The sequence below is a fragment of the Pygocentrus nattereri genome, chromosome 9 (assembly GCF_015220715.1).
Source record: "Pygocentrus nattereri isolate fPygNat1 chromosome 9, fPygNat1.pri, whole genome shotgun sequence".
Lineage (NCBI taxonomy): Eukaryota > Metazoa > Chordata > Actinopteri > Characiformes > Serrasalmidae > Pygocentrus > Pygocentrus nattereri.
The window spans coordinates 6,793,386-6,815,800 of NC_051219.1; the positions used below are offsets into that span (position 1 = coordinate 6,793,386).

Sequence of the window (22,415 nt, forward strand, 5' to 3'; positions counted from 1 at the left end):
CCTTGGATTACAGGAGATTGTGAAGATGAGTTTTCAGGTTTTCAATGAAGTAAAATTTCTAGGAATCTATTCTACAAATACCAATATGAGGATAGATGAATACACCAAATGAAACACAAGAAGGTTAAGAAAGAACTTAACTGTGACTCTAATGGAAGTGCAGGCTGGGTTTCCAGGATGGGTTGTTGACAATGATCTGTTTCCACTCCATATCTGCCAGTATAAACAAACTGACAAAATGACAACCAGGAATGGACAAAAAGCTAAAACTATATTTCTAAAAATGTCTTTATTTTCTGAACATGGGTTTTATGGATTCTGTACTGTCTAAACGCGTTTCAGAAAAGAGTACAGGTCAAATTTAACTGTTTCTCTATGCTCTATTGTTGGACAGAGTGCAGTTGCTTACAAAATTAGCACTTAATAAATATTTATTAGACTTACCTATGCAGTTATCTTTTGGGGGCTGGACACACCTTCGTCTTTAGTGCACCCTTCTGTTCATGCACACAAAAACACAAATGTCTTTGACAATGCAACAAATGCATAAATGTGTTTACAGTAGTCAATACCAAAGAATCATGATTTTGTTTGTAATGATTAAAAAAAATCAAAAGCACCAATGAATTGCATTTACAGCAACGCATCTGCTCTTCAAAGTAATAATAAAACACATATTTCAGTAACTACATCAACAATAGGCAATTTTAAAGGAACACATTGCAAAAAGGATTAAAGTTTAGCCTCTGCTTTAGCCTATTATTTGCATTTTCTGTTGTCAGTGCACTGGCACTAGTATTTCACTCTGAGGCTTCAGCAGCTCTCTCTCTCTCCTGGGGCTGCTAACGAAGCGCGCGCAATTCAAAATAGCTTTTTAATTAAATCTTACCGCAAATTATATCAGTGTTTAGAGCAGAACATGTAAGTAGCCAGTTAAAGGGAGTAAATGAAGTGTTTAAAAAAAATAACTGCTAAGAAACTAGTTTCTTAGCCCCACTGTCCGCGATGTTTGTTAAAAATCCAATTATGCTAATTAGATGGTTTTAACGAATAGGCATGCAGGAGAGCATTGCGTCAGACGCTCCATAAATATTAAATGAAAAATGAGTTTAGTGATTGTCTTTACTTGAGATTAAAACTTGAATATCGTTGCATGAACTTTAATGTTTTAAGCTGTTTGAACTGTTTTGCAGTTTTGCTTACAAATAGAATAATTTTCACCACACTGTCGGGGAATACAGTGCATATTTAAAACAGTACCACTGTAATCAGCACCTTTTTTGTGATGTTCTAATTAGAATAAGAAAAATAAAATATCTGAATGTATCTTTCACAAGGTTGAGTGATTTCTGTCCTGTTGGAGCTCATTTGTAAAGTTAAATGAGCTCACTTTACTAGTCGAACCCCTTACAAATGACATTACCAGACCTCCTCTGTTAAAACTAATCCAACTTGAATAGAGTTTTAGCTTTGAAAAGGACCACAGTCAATCTGCTCTATGTAGGCTGTATTGAGTATTTTGATCTCCTCTCAAACCCCGTTAACATAATGCCATACATTTATCCTCTATATCCAAATAGAAAGGAGATACTGTTAATGAACTGTCTACCTCATCTCTAGAAATTGAAGTCAAGATAGTGGATCGTCATGATAAGAAACTCTTACTGATCTCCACTGGTCACCGTCGGTTCTATAGCTTGCTTTGTGTTGGTGGGTGAGAATGGGAGGGGATCCCAAGACTAAAGATCATTCCAATGTTGTAGTTCATCTATTTACCTGGTAGAGGTTCATATATCTTCAGTTTAGACTCATGCAGCTTTAATGTATTTTATTATGGTAGTTTTTACCTGTTGGTCTGTTTAGTGGTTCATGCTGTATAAATATCATACAGATTAATATTTAGTTTTTTTCCTGCTTTTCCATAGCGCCCAAAAGGAGAGAGCAAAGATCACCATGACCCATCTGGAGTCCATATTCCAGGTGTGTGTTTGTACATGTATATGCATATAATTGTGGGTAAACTGTGTTTATTTTCTCCTGAGAATCTCACATTAATCTCCAATCAGCCTGTAGTATTAACTACTCCAACACTCCACTACCCCACAGGAAGACCTACACAGCTAACATCACATCACACAGTGTGACTGAGGGCTGTTTCAGGATAGGTTTGTTACAGGGTAGATCACATCATTCTTTTTTCCTTCTGAGATCTGATACTGATCCCCATCAATACTGTCTGGTCATCTTTAATCAGTGGTATGTATGATTTGGTTAAGAGTCCATAGAGACTAATGTTAGTACCAGGTAACTACCTAAGATCTAACAGCATGTCTACATTGGCACTGCCTGCTCAAAATTCTTTATCAGCACACATGTTGAATGCTGTATCGACTCAGGGCCTCCTTTTATGTGACGGTCTCTTCATTCATAAACCCTGTAATAAACGTAATTGATGTTACAGTGGGACACAAATGAATCTGTTCATCTGTGTGTTTGACATCAAAGAAGGTCTTTAAAGTGATTCTTTGCCTGTCGTACTACATTCTGAACATTCTGACTGGAAAAAATCACCCTGAGGTCCAGAAACAGCGCTGCAAAATATCTTTTGTGTTCTGTGAATCGTCATTCGCCTCCTAAATGTAAATGTGTTAAAACTGGAACTGAATAAAGTGAATAAACTGTAACTAATATAGTAGATGTGTATTAGTGACCATATAACACAGTTAGACAGTATTTTTCAGTTTTTCCAAATACATATTTTCCCATTTTGTTTTGCTTTCCATAATAAACAATTAAAATAAAATATTTTAAAAATGATAAAATATAAAAAACAATGGTAATTGGAATATAAAGTGTATAGCTGTGAAAGTTTCAGATAACAGCATGTTGCCTATATTCAGCTCCAGAATCATTGGCAGCCTTCATGAAAATGATTTACAGTCAGTATATTATATAAGTCACACGTGCAGTGAGTGACATGTCCAGCATAAAGAAATGGGTCAGCAGCATATTTTAATTTCTACACTGTGATCTGGAACAACAACAGAAACATGTTTTCTTCAGTAACACTTCGCTGGCCTTCTCTGGAGAGAATAAGAGCACTGAGCTGTTTTCTGTAATGCTTATCAAAGGTGGAGAACACTTGTTGAGGGGTCTCAGACCATCTCCTCCACGCAGAACGTTTCCACTTCCTTAATGTTCTTCAGTCTTCATTTGTGGACGTCCCTCTTCAATTCACACCACAAGTTTTATACTGTATAATATGTAGTAGACTGATGTGATTTGAGCAGTTTGTTGTTTTTATCAAGTGTTTTATTAAATAAAAAATCTCTGCAGACCAGTTTTAAAGTTTCTCAGTGGTCCTGATGTGAGAGCCACTGAACTATGACATGGTGGTGTTTCAGCTGTTCTCTGTTAATGTTTATGTCCAATCAGGAACTGGAGCACAAAGTCATCTCTCTGGTGAAGAATCAGCTGAAGAGGTTCAAGAAGGTGCTGAGTCCAGATTTCCCAGCATGCTCTGAGAGGGAGGTGGAGGGTGAGGTGGATCAGACTGTCAGAGAAGGAACACTGCAGATCGCATTGCACGTCCTGAGGAACATGAACCAGACAGACCTCGCCAGCACACTACAAACCAGTAAGAACTCTGTCCCACTGGAACACTGAGCAGTTCTGGAAAGCCTGTATATACAGTGGTGGTCTTTGCATGAGGCTTAGGGTCCCCATGAAAATACAGAGCAGATTTTTTGTGCATGTTAAATGTATTAATTTTATTATTTTATTAATTTTATTAAGTGAAATTATCTCACTGTATTGGCAGATGATTTTATTTGTGTCAGGGATTTTTCTTAAAAGAAGTAAAATTATCTGTTAATATAATGAGAAAATTTTACTCAATAAAATTACTCATAAAAAGTAAAAATGTCTAGAAATAAGTTAAAATGAAAAAACTAATTTTCCTTTTTTAAAGACTTTTTATGTTTTATGCATATTTTGTTAAATTTGAAAACATACCATTCACTCTCCAGTCCATACAGTCAATATATAAAAACAAAGCCCACACAAACATTATAAGTGATGAACTATAAAAAAAAATAAAATACAAGATAAATGTAGGATTTGGGCTTTTTAAGTACTCTAATAATATTCTTACTCCAATCTCAAAATTAGATATTGAACTTAGGTATATTGAATAGATTGAAGATGATTTCACTTCCAAAACATCATTTTGTGCAGTGTAGTGGGCTGTGCCACTGGGGGACCACCCAGACCCTCCACTAGTTTAAAAATGTGCCACCAGGGGGCCCCATTCCTGTCTTTAGCCTGTAATCTCAGAATCACTAATTCCACCCATTTGTACATATACGCTCTGTTCTGACACAGTTTCTCTGATACAGAGCACATTCCATTATTTCTTTTCCATAATAAAGTTCATTATTTTTATAAGTGACGAGTAAACTGAGCAGAGAAATTCTGGAAAGTTAAATATAAACAATCTGGAAGGAATTTCTTCAGGACAAAAGAGCAGGAAGATGATCCTTTATTATCTAAATTAATTGTGGGTATTTAATTTTGCTGATGGTTCCTAGACAAGAGAACCATAGAGCACAGTTCAGTTTAATATTGTGCTCCGTGTTGATAGAAGGGTAATGTGTGTTACTGTGTTTGTAGTAAGGATGTCAGACATTAATGTGTTTATTGTTATTGTTTATTGTAATAAACTTTTTTCAGAACTGGCTCCTGCTTGTCATCAAAAGTTCAAATCCACATTGAAGAAGAAATTCCAGAAAATTAATGAAGGAATCGCATATCATGGAGGCTCAACACTTCTGAATGAGATCTACACAGAGCTCTACATCACAGAAGGTGGGAGTGGAGAGGTCAATAATGAACATGAGGTGAGACAGATTGAGACAGTGTCCAGGAGACCAGCAACACAGGAGAGACCCATCAACTGCAGTGACCTCTTTAAAGACACAGCCGTCAGAACTGTACTGACTAATGGAGTTGCTGGAATTGGAAAAACAGTCTCAGTGCAGAAGTTCATTCTGGACTGGGCTGAAGGAAAAGCTAATCAGGATATCCTCTTCATATTTCCACTTCCTTTTAGGGAGCTGAACTCAGTGAAGAGTAGAAAACTCAGTCTAGTTGATCTTCTTCGTCTCTTTTTCACAGACATAAAACAATTAAAACCAGCAGATTATTATCAGTACAAAGTCTTGTTCATCTTTGATGGTCTGGATGAAAGTCGACTTCCTCTAGATTTCCAGAACAATGAGAGCTTGTCTGATGTAACACAGTCAGCCTCAGTGGATGTGCTGCTAACAAACCTCATCAAAGGGAATCTGCTTCCCTCTGCTCTTCTCTGGATCACCTCTCGACCAGCAGCATGTGGTCAGATCCCTCCTGAGTGTGTTGACCAGGTAACAGAGGTACGAGGATTCAGTAACCTGCAGAAAGAGGAATACTTCAGGAAGAGGATCAGTGACCAGAGTGTGGCCAACAGAGTCATCACACATATGAAGACATCAAGAAGCCTCTACATCATGTGCCACATACCAGTCTTCTGTTGGATTGCAGCCACTGTTCTGGAGAGGATGCTGGGTGAATCAGAGAGTGGAGAGATCCCCAAGACTCTGACTCAAATGTTCACACAGTTCCTGATCTTTCAGATCAAACACAAAGACCAAAAGTACCATGGAAAATGTGACACTGATCCTGGGCAGACTAGAGAGATGATTCTGGCTATGGGAAAACTGGCTTTCCAACAGCTGGAGAAAGGCAACCTGATCTTCTATGAAGAAGACCTGAGAGAGTGTGGCATTGATGTCAGAGAAGTGTCAGTGTACTCAGGAGTCTGCACTCAGATCTTCAGAGAGGAGTTGGGGCTGCACCTGGGGAAGGTGTTCAGCTTTGTCCATCTGAGTGTTCAGGAGTTTCTGGCTGCTTTGTTTGTATTTTTCTCCTTTATTTCTCAGAACAGAAATGTGCTGGAACATCAAACACATTCAAAATCAACTGTGACTGATTTTCTCAAGAGTGCAGTGGACAGAGCTTTACAGAGTGAGAATGGACACCTGGACCTTTTTCTCCGTTTCCTCCTGGGTCTCTCACTGGAGTCCAATCAGACTCTCTTGCGATGCCTGCTGACTCAGACAGGAAGCACTTCTAACTGCAGAGAGGAAACAGTTGAGTACATCAAGGAGAAGCTCAGGGAGAATCTCTCTCCAGAGAAATACATCAATCTGTTCCACTGTCTGAATGAACTGAATGACCACTCTCTAGTGCAGGAAGTCCAGACATACCTGAACAGAGGAAACTCTTGCTGTCTAACAAGAGTCACCCTCTCTCCTGCTCAGTGGTCAGCTCTGGTGTTTGTGTTGTTGAACTCAGAGGAAGAGCTGGACGAGTTTGATCTGAGAAAATATGACCGATCAGAGGAATGTCTTCTGAGGCTTCTGCCAGTCGTTACAGCATCCAGAAAAGCTGAGTGAGTATTTTCATTAATTCACATTTTACTGTAGTGTTTATTTTAAGAGTAATTTTAGGCGTAAAGTATTCCATGATTTTAGTGGAATGCAGTCCAGAAAACCCCTGTCCTGATTAACAAGCCCTTACTGAGTTAAAGTGGATGTGTTGGTGCAGGAAATCACTACAATGTGCAGGGTTGGGATGTAAAAGTATACAAGGAGAAAGAAATGAGGTTCTGAGTTCAGTCCAAGTTACATTTTGAACAGGCAATATTCAGGACACAGTTACCTTTTTAAACTTTTAAGATTTGGAAACCCACAAAATAAAAACATTCGATTTTTCAGAATTAACATTATTAATACTTCTTTATTGATTATTTTATATCCTCAATCAAAGAAAAGAGGACAGAATGAAAGGTGTTCTACTGAATATGGTAGAATATTAGAGGCAGAAGGTGGTACAGTATTGGAGCAGATTGAGGAAGTGAGGAAGAGCCTGCTTTGGTTCCTTGGTGAGGAAGAAAAAAAAACAAACAAAAAAAAACAAAAAAACAAAAAGGGTTATTTTTTAAAACATGTTTTTTATTTAGTGTGTTTCCTAAAATGATCTGAAAAGACATCATATATATTGTTTTTGTGGATCTCCTTGTTCGTTGATCAGAGCCGTGTATTATGAGGCAGGTGGGTGTCCTGCTCGGGGGGCTGAGGGAGACCAGTGGCTGAAGCAGAAGATGACAGTAGAGGAATAGAAGAGAATTTCAGAACTTCATTAAAGCAGGAAGAAATTTTTAAAGAAACATATTAATAGAAGAAAAGTGCCAAACAGCAACAGCGAGGAACAGAAGTAAACATTACAGCAGCATCTGCTTCATCAAGATATATTTTACATCTAAACATTTTTTGCATTTTTGCAGTGAATTACTGTGAATTCAATAATCAGCCATCACTGCTTTTCCAAAGTGTCCCCTCTAAAGCAGTGCAGGACAGGGGTTCTCCAGTGCCAGGATACGGAGCCACTATACAATTTAAAACTTAACCAATGCAAAACTCGGCTGTTTGTGCCAGTTAATCTGCACTATACCTTTATGTCATCAATTAAATTAAGACAGGGCTACATATAACGCACCTATATAGGTGAGTAGAGCCAGACACTGAAGAGCCAACGTTAACTTATTCTACTGCCAGTGATTTTTCTATCTAGACTGCAAAGCTATGTGCTTGATTTTATACATGTTAGCAGTGAGTTTGACTGAAACTCCTGAACTCAGTAACTAGGAGGGCTGTCCACAAACTTTTGTTGATGAAGTGAATCTCCTCCCAGCCATGTGGCACGTGATGTAATGATATGGGAAACACTGCTTTTAAGGTTTAGGTTTAAGGTCTGTTTTTCAGTCTTTAGGATGGGACCAATTCAAGCACTTTAAGAATAATACAGTTGTAGAATAAAACAGTTTTACCCAAGATATCAAATTTCATTTTTCATTTACACTGAACAGCAAACCCCAGCATATATACAGGAATTCCTTTTCACCTGACTGTGTCGGGTAGCTGAGCCACTCTACGTGAAAATAGGTCAAAAAGCCTGTTTCTTGAAGAAATTAATTCAAAATCTGCTGAAAATTCACTAGAAATAGATTACTGAGCATATTGGGTCCTGCAGTGTCCAGTGGGTCTTTCAGTATTTTCTGTAATGAATCAAAATAATTAGTCAATAGGATTTTCCTGAACAGCTCTTTAAAGGCTTTGAATAATCATTGATATAAACGAGTACTCGAATTTACATTCTCCTTAAAATAATAATACACCTTTCCAAGAATCTGTTCATACAAGAAGCATCTGAAAGCGTTTTACAAACAATAAAATACAAGAACAGTGAAAAACGAAAAAGTATGATAAAATAAAAAATCTGACAATAATACTCTCAAGTGCCACTTTATTAGGTACATGCTAGTAACAGGTTGGACCCCCTTTTGCCTTCAGAACTGTCTTAATTCTTCATTGCACACTTTCAACAATGTGTTGGAAACGTTCCTCAGAGATTCTGGTTGGTTATTTGAGTTCCTGTTGCCTTTCTATCATCTGGAACCAGTCTGCCCATTCTCCTCTGACCTCTCACATCAACAAGGCATTTTCGTCCACACAACTGACCGCTCACTGGAAGTTTCCTCTTTTTCGGACCGTTCTCTGTAAACCCTAGAGATGGTTGTGCGTGAAAATCCCAGCAGATCAGCAGTTTCTGAAATACTCAGACCAGCCCGTCTGACACCAACAACCACGCCACGTTCAAAGTCCCTTAAATCCCCTTTCTTCCCCGTTCTGATGCTCGGTCTGCACTTCAGCAAGTCGTCTTGACCACCTCTACATGCCTAAATGCACTGAGCTGCAGCCGTGTGATTGGTCGATTAGCTATTTGTGTTAACAAGCAACTGAACCTAATAAAGTGGCCAGTGAATGTAAATAATGTAAAAGAATCAAGAACTTACTGAGCTTGACTGTCTAGTAAAAGGTGGTATTTTGGGGGTGTTTGCAGAAGGTCAGTATAAGGCCATTTAGATCTTTTAAAACAAGTAAACTAACTTTCAGTCAACTAATAAACTTTAATAAGCATCAATTCTAAATGACACAGCTAACCAGATTCATTGTTTTAGAACAGCAGTGATGTGAAGAGCATTACACTGAGAAATATCTGACCCACAGCTGGTCAGCCTGTCAACAGAGGGAGTGGAGACTGGAGTCTCAGTAGTGTGTCATTTATCATAGCTATGAAAATTGATCTAATGTGTTCTGATGACATTAACAGTAACATGCATAATGAAAAAAGCAAAACTCTGAAATTAAACCTTTAGTGACTCCACTAGAAACGTTGAAATGGACTTTTCAAGAAGGTGGATTAGAATCGTATGATCAGCTGTTTTGAAAGCTGCATTGAGATCAAGCAAAACTAAAATAGAAGGATTTTAGGATCCAGTAATAAACCTGAGCTCAATCTCTACCAACTTTCTCTAAAAAGCCTTAAAAAAGGAAGATTAGTGATGATTTATGGATATTTATATTCCATTGGGTGAAGCTCTGGTCTTTTATTCTGTACCTGCAGTTTTCCTCCATTTACAGTTTCTCTAAATGGTGAATGTCTTCAGTGTTAAATGTACAGAGTAAAAACAGGCTTTTAGTGCTGTGTGGGGTTTAGATTAATAATTGATACGAGTCCTTAAAAGATGACATTGTATAGTTGTTGGCAGTGTGTGAAATGACCCCTGGTGTTTGGGGGTTTACATGTTGTCTGGCTACTCCAGCACTGACTGGCTGCTAACTCATTCACCATAAAGGCACTGATGAGCTTTAATGGCGACAATGTTTGGTTTAATACTTCTTCTTTAGGAAATGCTCTTTTCTAGTTTAGTAATGTGCTCTTCCACACATTCACTGAGATCTCACACATCTTCTCTTCTGTCTTTGGTTTAGAAATGAGTCACAGTTCACTCTTTCTCTCAGTCTCTTGGTCAGTTTCTTAGATTTGTAAATATGATATAGCACATTGTAAAGTTGTTCAGAGGTGTCCCAGGCATAGTTACAGTTAATAGGCTATGAAGGATCAACTGAGTGAACCAGTTTGCAACAGCGCCACCCTGAGGCAGAGCAGTGCTGCATCACTAGCTAGTGAAGAAAATCAAAGACAGAATCTCACCATTTCCTGAGTGAAGCAGCTGAACAAAGACCTTTCCCTGAATTTGAATGTGAGCTTCTGTTTTTCCCAAACAGATTAACATCATAAGGTTACTGTCAGTGAAACACCTGAATTTGATTTGGAGACCTTCATGGGGTCCAACTGGGTGGGACTAGAATCCCCCAGAACCACACCCCCCCCCCTCCGCCCTGTCCCCCAACTGTAATTTGCATCTTGGTTGTTTGCAGCTTCACTAACAATAATATTTTGACTGATTAAAAAATCTGTGGCTTTAATATTTGTAATGAGTAATTTGAAGATGAAGCTTGGACAGACGGGGACATCTGTGCTTGTCTTTCAGTCCATCCTCTACAGTGAATGCAGCAGAACGAATCCTAACAAACTACCCAGAGAGATCAGATCACTCCCGATTAGAAAGAGCTGCACTGACTGCATCTTTCAGGATATATTTAAAGCTCTGCTAGTTTTTAAGGCTCTGAATGAGCTTAAAGCATCACTTACATCACAGAGTCTGTCTGTTTATGTTCCAGCATGAGATCTTAGATCTGCAGATACTGACCTTCTGCTAACACCTTCAGTAAAATCCAGAAAACGTGGAGAGACTCTTTCAGAGAGTAAAGCTCAGTGAATACATTTAACGCCTCTCTTTAACTTGGTGTTTCATTCAAATTCTACGTCTTCATTATTTATCTTTTTAATTTATGTTATTGTCTTATATGACTTTACAGCCTCGTTTCCAAAAAAGTTGAGAACCTGTGCAAAGAGTTAAAAAAACATACTGATTTGCAGATTTAAACCCTGTAATTAATTGATAATAGTACAAAGACAACATATCAAATGTTGAAGCTGAGAAATGTTATTGTTTTTAAATATCTGCCCATTTTGAATTTGATGCCAGCAACACATTTCAGAAAAGTTGGGACGGGGCCTGTTTACCACTGTGCTTCATCACCTCTTCTTTTAACAATATTATGTTAGTGTTTGAGATCTGAGGAGACCGACTGCTGTAGTTTTGAAAGGGACATGTTTTGATTTTGGTAACCTTCACTGTAAACAGTAAACAAGTCAACAGATCAAGATTTTCAAAAGAATCGTCTGATAAACCAAAAGCTCCAGCTCAGCTTCAGTACAGACCATCTCTACTGTACAGATTGTAGTTTTTGTCTAAACAACACACAATTATTATAGTTTTGCATAAAGTGGCAAATAAAAGTATGTCTGTACTTTATCACTCAGTTTTCTGCATTATTTCATCATATATATTTATTTTCTTCATGTAAGTCACAAGTAAACAAACACAATATGCTAAAGCAAATAACACATGTAACCCACCTCAAAAGGACATTTTCTCTACTGCTCTATACTGCTTGAAGTTCATAGCACATTCCTGTAGGGGGCAGCGTAGCGCTGTTAAGATCAACCGGTTACGGCGAGTTTTTAGAAGAGAGAAAATAAGGCGGAGCAGGCTGGAGTTGCGGCTTGCAGCTGCTCCTCTTTTACGAACTGAACTGAAGTGTTTGACCTGATTTAAGACATTACAGTCAAGTAGTGAGAAGGATTAGTGTTTTTTCCGAGTTTTTGGGAGAAGCTGGTGTTCTTTTTGGAGGGTTTCTAATGGAGAATTCCTCATTTTGGTGTGCAGCTCCGGCGAGTCATATGTTTCAGTGCTATGCTAGTCACTCTATTAGCCGGTTTCTAACTTTAAAACATGTCAAATTCAAGGCAGAAGTGTGTAAAAACAGTTTTGAAGAGAGAGAGAAAAACAATTGGAGTTGTGATTAAGTTCATTTTGATTATTAAGCAGCAGAATATTTTGTATTTGTCAGTTGTGGTTGATGCACGAGGAAAACAAGCTAACTGCTAGCACCAGTATGTGGGGCTAGTCACACCCATGCTTGTAATTTGATACGTGATGTGCAAATTAGCCTCTAAACTACCACTTTGACTCTAAGTTGTCATATATCATAGAGCTATAAGGTCATTTGAAGTATTGAAGCTATTTTTACTGTTCATAAGGGAGAAACATGTCTGTTGGGCATTTCACTTGTTTTTTTATATGTGAGAATTGTGGTTATTTTATAGCAGCGTTCAGATTTAAATCTGTAAAAGAAAAGTGTGTAATGTGAAGTAGTAACAGTTGTTTGTTTGTTGCATAGATTGTTTTTTTTCTGGTTCATGTGTGTGTGTGTGTGTTTGTGTGTTTGAAGGACAGAAAGAGAGACATGATGTTTATTTGTACTTGTAGTAATTTTACTCTTTACTGAAAATCTAAGGAGAGCCAGTCTGTTCTAAGCTAACGGCTAACAGTGAGATGTGTTGGGTGTTTAATGACGACTAATTTATTTCACTCATGAACGTTTCTTTCCTAGTTAGAATCCAGTTTCTGCTGCAGTGAAACTGCAGGTGTGTAAATTTGCGGCTCTGCAGTCCGACCGTTCCCCAGAGTGCATTTAGGGCGGAGAGGTTCCTGCAGGGCGTTGTAAGGAAAAAATTGTACCTAAAGAAAACGTATTTTTTCAGTTTAGCACTAGTTCACCACGATCAGCGTGACAGATCAAAGCTTCTGAGATACGTGTAAGTTCACTGGTCATTTAGGAGCAGATAAAATGGTGATATTTGTAGTGCAGACATGAAAACGTCTGGTTCCTAGAACTATAATGGTGAATAATTTTGACTGTAAATTTCTTTAGAAAGGCTCATTTCACTCCAAACTGCTCTGAATGATTTTTACATCTAAAGCGTTAAATGACTGATTCATTTAGCTGAATGGATGGAGTTCCCCTTTAAAGAGAAAGTGTGAGACTGGTGAATGAGAACTGGGTAGATCCTTATTTTACAGAACTAAAGTCAACTAATATTTAATGAAGGTAAATTTGTGGTATTTAGCAGTAATTTTCTGGTACTTACTTTACACATATATCGTTTTTTACATAACACACTACTAATTACTTCCAGCTGCACTTATTCAGAAGTTAAAGGTAAATATGAAGTGTTACTTGTAAATCCTTCATATTTACCTTTTAACTTCAGAGGAGCTGCTGTGAGAAATACCAGGTGTATTTCAGGTTTTAGTGATTCAGCCTTTCAGTACCTTCATGTATTTCACTGCTGTGGGAAAATTCTGGGTTCTCCTCCCTTGGCTAGCACGCTCCAGGACTCCATTTCCCATAATTCCAGTCCCGGTGACGTCACCAGTTCCTCCAATCAGGTGTAACTGCGTTGTTCTCAGTCACCTGATTTCTAGGTCAGGTCACCTGTGCGTGTGTTTGTCTCAGAGCTTAAATAGTCCCGGTTTGTTCTGCTCTTTGTGAGGTGTTATATTTTACTACTGTCCAGTATTTTCTGACCGTTTGACTTGGTGTCTTGAACCTTTTGCTTTCTGGATTTCCCTCTTTTGGTTTGGCCTTTTGCTCCGGTTGCCTGTGTGTTTTGGTTATTCCAGTTTTTGAGCCCTGTTTGGTTTTGGGACTACAATATTGGATTTTCCTGAGATTGTGTTTTACTTGGACTTACATACTGATAATTAAACAGATTCCATGTTTAAGATCCGCGGGCGTCGTCTTGTGATTGTGCAGCGTTAACAGATTAGATTATTCAGCAGATTATTCATTGATTTCATAGAGTTTAAAAGGTTCCCAGGTTAAAGAGAAAGTATGAGAGTGTTGACTGGAAACTGGGCAGATCTTTTTATGATGTTACAGTAAGTAACTATTATTTAATAAGTAAATATTTGGTGGTTTCTGGAACGTATTTTGAACATTTATATTAATTTACATAACAAACTACTAAAACTACATGAAGAGTATCAGGTATGTGTAACTACTTCCTCAGGATTTAATGATCTGTTGGACTTACTAGTAATATTTAGTGCATAATGATCCAGTTCAGTGTGTAAGTACAGAGTAACTAATGTGAGAAATTCCAGGAATATTTCAGCTTTTAGTGATTCAGTGTTTCTGTAAGTTTCTGCATATGTGACAGAGGAAGTAGATCTAAATTAGAAGTAGAATAAATGAGATTAAGTCCCTTTATTTCAGTACAGTAACACATTCAGTATTACTTGGTATGTTTACTGGTAAGGTCTCTGTAACAGTGTTGTAACATTGTAGTAACAGGACTGTAAACTAGTGTAACTTTGTCCATAGTAATTACACAGAAACCACATGTTCTCTGATCAGCACTTTGTACGTAGGAATTAAATAGTAGATATTTTTTCTGGTCTTTGTGACGTGCAGATCATAACCATACGCAATGTTCACATAACCACACACACTCTTCACTCTCTCTCTCTCTCTCTCTCTCCCTCTCTCTCTGTCTCTCTCTCTCTCTTTTTCTCGCTCTTTTTTTCTCTCTCTCTCTGTCTCTCTCTCTCTCTCTCTCTCTCTCTGTCTCTCTCTCTCTCTTTTTCTCGCTCTTTTTTTTTCTCTCTCTCTCTGTCTCTCTCTCCCGCTCTCTCTCGCTCTCTATATATCTCTTTTTCTTATTTATATATTTCTCTCGTATTTTTCTTTCCCTCTCTCTATCCCTCTAATATCTCTCTCTCTCTAGGTCTCTGTCTCTCTCTCTGTTTTTCTCTCGCTCTCTCTCTCATTCTCTCTCTACTCTCCCTCGCTCACTCTCTCTCGCTCGCTCGCTCTCTCACTCGCTCTCTCTCTCATTCTCTCTCTACTCTCCCTCGCTCGCTCTCTCTCGCTCTCTCTGTCTCTTTCTGTCTCTCTCTCTGTCTCTACTCCCTCTCTCTCTTTCGCTCTCTCTCTTTCTGTCTCTGTTTCTGTCTCTCTCTCTCTCTCTCTATATATATATATATATATATATATCTTTCTTATTTTTCTGTTTCTCTCATATTTCTCTTTCTTTCCCTCACTCTCTCTCTATCCCTCTAACATTTCTCTCTCTCTCTAGGTATCTGTCTCTCTCTCTCTCTTTCTCTCTTTCTCTTTACTCTCTCGCTCTCTCTGTTTCTCTTTTTCTATTTCTGTCTCTTTCTGTCTTTTTCTCTGTCTCTCTTTTTCTTATTTATGTGTTTCTCTCATATTTCTCTTTCTTTCAGTCTCTCTATCCATCTAATATTTCTCTCTCTCTCTCTCTCTCTCTCTCTCTCTCTCTCTCTCTCTCTCTCTCTCTCTCTCTCTCTAGGTCTCTGTCTCTCTCTCTCTATATCTTTTTCTTATTCTTCAGTTTTTCTCTCATATTTCCCTCTCTCTCTGTTTCTCCCTCTCTATTTCTCTCCCTCTCTTTCTTTCCCTTTCTCTCTCTCTCTTTCTCAATCCCTCATATTTCTTTCTCTCTGTTTTTTTCTCTCTCTCTCTCTAATATTTCTTTCTCTCTCTTCTCCTTCATATTTCTCTCTCTCTCCCTCTGTCTTTCTGTCTCTTTCTGTTTATGCATATATATATATATATATATATATATATATATATATATATATATATATACTGTGTGTGTGTGTGTGTGTGTGTGTGTACATAAAGTCAAATAACTGTTTTTAGATCTTCAGCTGGTTTCTCCGTAATAGTGAACTGTGTTTGTGAGTCAGGGAGATTATTTCTGTCAGAATGTCTTTTTTCCTGGTGAGTGTTTTGTAGGTCTGTTTGTATTTGAGGGTGTAATGATAATGTATCTCATATCATTTCTGTCACAGGCTGTCTCTGTGTGGTCTCTCAGAGAGAAGCTGTGCAGCTTTGGCCTCAGTTCTCAGATCAAACTCCTCAAGTCTGAGAGAACTGGATCTGAGTGTTAATAGTCTGTGTGATTCAGGAGTGACGCTGCTCTCTGCTGGACTGGAGGATCAACACTGTAAACTGGAGACACTCAGGTATTAATTCATTGTACTTTTCTGCCTCCTTAACATACTTTGCTATTTCTGAGCTTGATGTGTTCATGTGTGTGTGTGTGTGTGTGTGTGTGTTTGTGTGTTTGAAGGACAGAAAGAGAGACATGATGTTTATTTGTACTTGTAGTAATTTTACTCTTTACTGAAAATCTAAGGAGAGCCAGTCTGTTCTAAGCTAACGGCTAACAGTGAGATGTGTTGGGTGTTTAATGACGACTAATTTATTTCACTCATGAACGTTTCTTTCCTAGTTAGAATCCAGTTTCTGCTGCAGTGAAACTGCAGGTGTGTAAATTTGCGGCTCTGCAGTCCGACCGTTCCCCAGAGTGCATTTAGGGCGGAGAGGTTCCTGCAGGGCGTTGTAAGGAAAAATGAATGGATGGAGTTCCCCTTTAAAGAGAAAGTGTGAGACTGGTGAATGAGAACTGGGTAGATCCTTATTTTACAGAACTAAAGTCAACTAATATTTAATGAAGGTAAATTTGTGGTATTTAGCAGTAATTTTCTGGTTCTTACTTTACACATATATCGTTTTTTACATAACACACTACTAATGACTTCCAGCTGCACTTATTCAGAAGTTAAAGGTAAATATGAAGTGTTACTTGTAAATCCTTCATATTTACCTTTTAACTTCAGAGGAGCTGTTGTGAGAAATACCAGGTGTATTTCAGGTTTTAGTGATTCAGCCTTTCAGTACCTTCATGTATTTCACTGCTGTCGGAAAATTCTGGGATCTCCTCCCTTGGCTAGCATGGTCCAGGACTCCATTTCCCATAATTCCAGTCCCGGTGACGTCACCAGTTCCTCCAATCAGGTGTAGCTGCGTTGTTCTCAGTCACCTGATTTCTAGGTCAGGTCACCTGTGCGTGTGTTTGTCTCAGAGCTTAAATAGTCCCGGTTTGTTCTGCTCTTTGTGAGGTGTTATATTTTACTACTGTCCAGTATTTTCTGACCGTTTGACTTGGTGTCTTGAACCTTTTGCTTTCTGGATTTCACTCTTTTGGTTTGGCCTTTTGCTCCGGTTGCCTGTGTGTTTTGGTTATTCCAGTTTTTGAGCCCTGTTTGGTTTTGGGACTACAATATTGGATTTTCCTGAGATTGTGTTTTACTTGGACTTACATACTGATAATTAAACAGATTCCATGTTTAAGATCCGCGGGCGTCGTCTTGTGATTGTGCAGCGTTAACAGATTAGATTATTCAGCAGATTATTCATTGATTTCATAGAGTTTAAAAGGTTCCCAGGTTAAAGAGAAAGTATGAGAGTGTTGACTGGAAACTGGGCAGATCTTTTTATGATGTTACAGTAAGTAACTAGTATTTAATAAGTAAATATTTGGTGGTTTCTGGAACGTATTTTGAACATTTATATTAATTTACATAACAAACTACTAAAACTACATGAAGAGTATCAGGTATGTGTAACTACTTCCTCAGGATTTAATGATCTGTTGGACTTACTAGTAATATTTAGTGCATAATGATCCAGTTCAGTGTGTAAGTACAGAGTAACTAATGTGAGAAATTCCAGGAATATTTCAGCTTTTAGTGATTCAGTGTTTCTGTAAGTTTCTGCATATGTGACAGAGGAAGTAGATCTAAATTAGAAGTAGAATAAATGAGATTAAGTCCCTTTATTTCAGTACAGTAACACATTCAGTATTACTTGGTATGTTTACTGGTAAGTTCTCTGTAACAGTGTTGTAACATTGTAGTAACAGGACTGTAAACTAGTGTAACTTTGTCCATAGTAATTACACAGAAACCACATGTTCTCTGATCAGCACTTTGTACGTAGGAATTAAATAGTAGATATTTTTTCTGGTCTTTGTGACTAAAACAGAGTAAAAAGTACTGAAGTCAGTAGTAGAAGCAGCAGATGTGTAAGTGCTAAGCCAGGTGTGGTCACTAAGGCTGCATTTACACTGCAGGTAAAAGTGGCCCAAATCTGATTTTCCCACCAAATCCGATGTTTTTCACTCTGCAGTTCACAATATCTTTTAAATGTAATCTGTGTGTGACATCAGTCTGAACTGATCAGCTCCTAAACCCACACAGGCAAAATAACAGTGCTTCATGAGGCTCGTCCAAAGGTAAACAATCAAGATGGTCAGCAAACGCCAGTCACTCCCGGAGCTTCAGTTTCGTCTTTCCCACCATCACAGGAGCGATTATGTTCCAATCATTGACGTCTGCGCTCATCACCCACAATGCATTCAAAGGGCACATTATTCAGCCACGGCCACTTCTTCGGTTCATGTCCTCGGATTCTTTAAATTGTTCTTTGACGCTGCAGCCTCGTCTCCTCCGGCCACGTTCGGCCAGTCCTTTCAGAACGTCTCTGACCACTGAGCGGTTGTGATAAGTCGTCTAAATGTTGGTACAGAAACATGAGCCTAAATGTTTCTGAGCCTCAGCAGCGTGAAATTATGACAAATGCCGAGCTGGACTGACGTAAAGTCACATGAATTCCGATCTGGCTGTTCAGAGTCACATTGCCGTAGATCGGATATGTATCGGATTTTAATACCACATATGAAAGCGTCTCAAATCGGAATTGAAAATGTCAGATTCATTGAGTTTTTACTGTTCTCACTGCCACATGGACTCACTTCTGTGTCACATACGGAGAAAAAGATGAGATTTGGGCCACTTTTACCTGCTGAGTAAACGTGGACTAAAATAACCCTCATCAATAGCTCACCCACACCAACAGCTCCAGCTCAGCCTCAGTACAGACCATCTCTACACTACAGACTGGGGTCTTTGACTAAACAACACCCAGTTATTATTGTTTTACATACAGTGGCAAGAAAAATGTGTCTCTTTTGAAGTTCCTCAGTTTTCTGCATTAATTGGTCATAAATTGTGATTCTTCTTCATCTAAGTCACAACTACAGACAGACACTTGTGCTGAAGCTAAAAACACATAAACAATGATAATATTTGATGTGGTTCTTATTGATGAGCTCAGCGTTTAAACATTCGCAGTACTGGTGAAAAAGTCAGTGAACTCTTGGATTTTTGACAGCACAACCTGTAGGAAGCGTTTTCAGTAGCTGCAGGTCAGACCTGAACAACGTTCAAGAGGAATATTGGAACATTCATCACCTCATTCTCTCTCTCTCTCTCTCTCTCTCTTTCTCTCTCTCTCTCTCTCTGTGTTTCTGTCTCTTTCTGTCTATATATATATATATATATATATATATATATATATATATATATATATATATATATATATATAGTGTGTGTGTGTGTACATAAAGTCAAATAACTGTTTTTAGATCTTCAGCTGGTTTCTCCGTAATAGTGAACTGTGTTTGTGAGTCAGGGAGATGATTTCTGTCAGAATGTCTTTTTTCCTGGTGAGTGTTTTGTAGGTCTGTTTGTATTTGAGGGTGTAATGATAATGTATCTCATATCATTTCTGTCACAGGCTGTCTGTGTGTCGTCTCTCAGAGAGAAGCTGTGCAGCTTTGGCCTCAGTTCTCAGATCAAACTCCTCAAGTCTGAGAGAACTGGATCTGAGTGATAATAGTCTGTGTGATTCAGGAGTGACGCTGCTCTCTGCTGGACTGGAGGATCAACACTGTAAACTGGAGACACTCAGGTATTAATTCATTGTACTTTTCTGCCTCCTTAACATACTTTGCTATTTCTGAGCTTGATGTGTTCATGTGTGTGTGTGTGTGTTTGTGTGTTTGAAGGACAGAAAGAGAGACATGATGTTTATTTGTACTTGTAGTAATTTTACTCTTTACTGAAAATCTAAGGAGAGCCAGTCTGTTCTAAGCTAACGGCTAACAGTGAGATGTGTTGGGTGTTTAATGACGACTAATTTATTTCACTCATGAACGTTTCTTTCCTAGTTAGAATCCAGTTTCTGCTGCAGTGAAACTGCAGGTGTGTAAATTTGCGGCTCTGCAGTCCGACCGTTCCCCAGAGTGCATTTAGGGCGGAGAGGTTCCTGCAGGGCGTTGTAAGGAAAAAATTGTACCTAAAGAAAACGTATTTTTTCAGTTTAGCACTAGTTCACCACGATCAGCGTGACAGATCAAAGCTTCTGAGATACGTGTAAGTTCACTGGTCATTTAGGAGCAGATAAAATGGTGATATTTGTAGTGCAGACATGAAAACGTCTGGTTCCTAGAACTATAATGGTGAATAATTTTGACTGTAAATTTCTTTAGAAAGGCTCATTTCACTCCAAACTGCTCTGAATGATTTTTACATCTAAAGCGTTAAATGACTGATTCATTTAGCTGAATGGATGGAGTTCCCCTTTAAAGAGAAAGTGTGAGACTGGTGAATGAGAACTGGGTAGATCCTTATTTTACAGAACTAAAGTCAACTAATATTTAATGAAGGTAAATTTGTGGTATTTAGCAGTAATTTTCTGGTACTTACTTTACACATATATCGTTTTTTACATAACACACTACTAATTACTTCCAGCTGCACTTATTCAGAAGTTAAAGGTAAATATGAAGTGTTACTTGTAAATCCTTCATATTTACCTTTTAACTTCAGAGGAGCTGCTGTGAGAAATACCAGGTGTATTTCAGGTTTTAGTGATTCAGCCTTTCAGTACCTTCATGTATTTCACTGCTGTCGGAAAATTCTGGGATTCTCCTCCCTTGGCTAGCACGCTCCAGGACTCCATTTCCCATAATTCCAGTCCCGGTGACGTCACCAGTTCCTCCAATCAGGTGTAACTGCGTTGTTCTCAGTCACCTGATTTCTAGGTCAGGTCACCTGTGCGTGTGTTTGTCTCAGAGCTTAAATAGTCCCGGTTTGTTCTGCTCTTTGTGAGGTGTTATATTTTACTACTGTCCAGTATTTTCTGACCGTTTGACTTGGTGTCTTGAACCTTTTGCTTTCTGGATTTCACTCTTTTGGTTTGGCCTTTTGCTCCGGTTGCCTGTGTGTTTTGGTTATTCCAGTTTTTGAGCCCTGTTTGGTTTTCGGACTACAATATTGGAGTAACTACTTACTCAGGATTTAATGATCTGTTGGACTTACTAGTAATATTTAGTGCATAATTATCAAGTTCAGTGTGTAAGTACAGAGTAACTAATGTTAGAAATTAAACACTGTGTATTGTTATTAACACTGCGTTTGGTTTTTATCTGCATACTACATACAACCCCAATCCCAATGAAGTTGGGACGTTGTGTAAAACATAAATAAAAACAGAATACGATGATTTGCAAATCCTTTTCAACCTATTTTCAACTGAATACACTACAAAGACAAGATATTTAATGTTCAAACAGATAAACTTTATTTTTTTCTGCAAATATTCACTCATTTTGAATTTGATGTCTGCAACACGGTTTAAAGGGGCAACAAAAGACTGGGAAAGTTGAGGAATGCTCAAAAAACACCTGTTTGGAACATTCCACAGGTGAACAGGTTCATTGGACAAAAGTAAGTGTCATGATTGGGTATAATGGGAGCATCCCATAAAGGACGGGGCGAGGTTCACCACTTTGTGAACAACTGTGTGAGCAAATAGTCCAACAGTTTAAGAGCAACGTTTCTCAACATGCGATTGCAAGGAATTTAGGGATTTCATCATCTACAGTCCATAATATCATCAAAAGAGTCAGAGAATCTGGAGAAATCTCTGCAAGTAAGCGGCGAGACAGAAAACCAACATTGAATGCCCGTGACCTTCGATCCCTCAGGCGGTATTAAAAACCGACTGTATTAAAAACCGACATCATTCTGTAACGGATATTCCCACATGGGCTCAGGAACACTTCAGAAAACCACTGTCAGTGAACACAGTTCGTCGCTCCATCTACAAGTGCAAGTTAAAACTCTGCCATGCAAAGTGAAAGCCATATATCAACAACACCCAGAAATCCCGGGTGTGTTAGTGCCCATGGCAGGGGTAACTTGAACTTCTATGAAGGCGCCATTAATGCTGAAAGGTACATACAGGTTTTGGAGCAACATATGCTGCCATCCTTTTTCAGGGAGGTCCCTGCTTATTTCAGCAAAACGATGCCAAGCCACATTCTGCAGTGTTACAACAGCAGTAAAAGAGTGCAGGTACTAGACTGGCCTGCCTGCAGTCCAGACCGTCTCCCAATGAAAATGTGTGGCACATTATGAAGTGCAAAATATGACAGTGGAGACCCCGGACTGTTGAGCAACTGAAGCTGTACATCAAGTAAGAATGGAAAAGAATTCCACCTACAAAGCTTCAACAATCAGTGTCCTCAGTTCCCAAACGCTTATTGAGTGTTGTTAAAAGGAAAGGTGCTCACTGGCTTTATCACTTAATCAATCCACTTTTCCATTTAAATATGCCCCTGCTGGGTTTAGGTATTTAGGGATCCATATATCTCAAACTTTGCCCTCTCTTTTCCATAACAATTTCTCTCCTTTGATAAATTGAAACTAGACTTAGAAA

The 22,415-nt window shown here is 38.5% G+C and overlaps 3 protein-coding genes across 4 annotated transcripts in view; 2 read left to right on the forward strand and 1 right to left on the reverse strand.

Moving 5' to 3' along the window:
* Positions 1-22,415, forward strand: part of LOC108415618 (protein NLRC5-like) — an 802,877-nt gene that overhangs the window by 231,090 nt on the left and 549,372 nt on the right.
* LOC108415395 (NACHT, LRR and PYD domains-containing protein 3-like) overlaps positions 1-22,415 on the reverse strand; it is an 843,678-nt gene that overhangs the window by 206,215 nt on the left and 615,048 nt on the right. The window lies entirely within an intron of this gene.
* LOC108416164 (NLR family CARD domain-containing protein 3-like) overlaps positions 1-22,415 on the forward strand; it is a 46,580-nt gene that overhangs the window by 11,185 nt on the left and 12,980 nt on the right. Inside the window, exons 6-10 of one of the 2 annotated variants that reach the window (XM_037540862.1) lie at positions 1,926-1,980; positions 3,436-3,637; positions 4,732-6,490; positions 15,797-15,970; positions 19,428-19,601. In XM_037540862.1, the coding sequence (XP_037396759.1) occupies positions 1,926-1,980; positions 3,436-3,637; positions 4,732-6,490; positions 15,797-15,970; positions 19,428-19,601 (2,364 nt within the window). The remainder of the gene's footprint in view (positions 1-1,925; positions 1,981-3,435; positions 3,638-4,731; positions 6,491-15,796; positions 15,971-19,427; positions 19,602-22,415) is intronic. The other variant, XM_037540861.1, reaches the window with a different exon arrangement.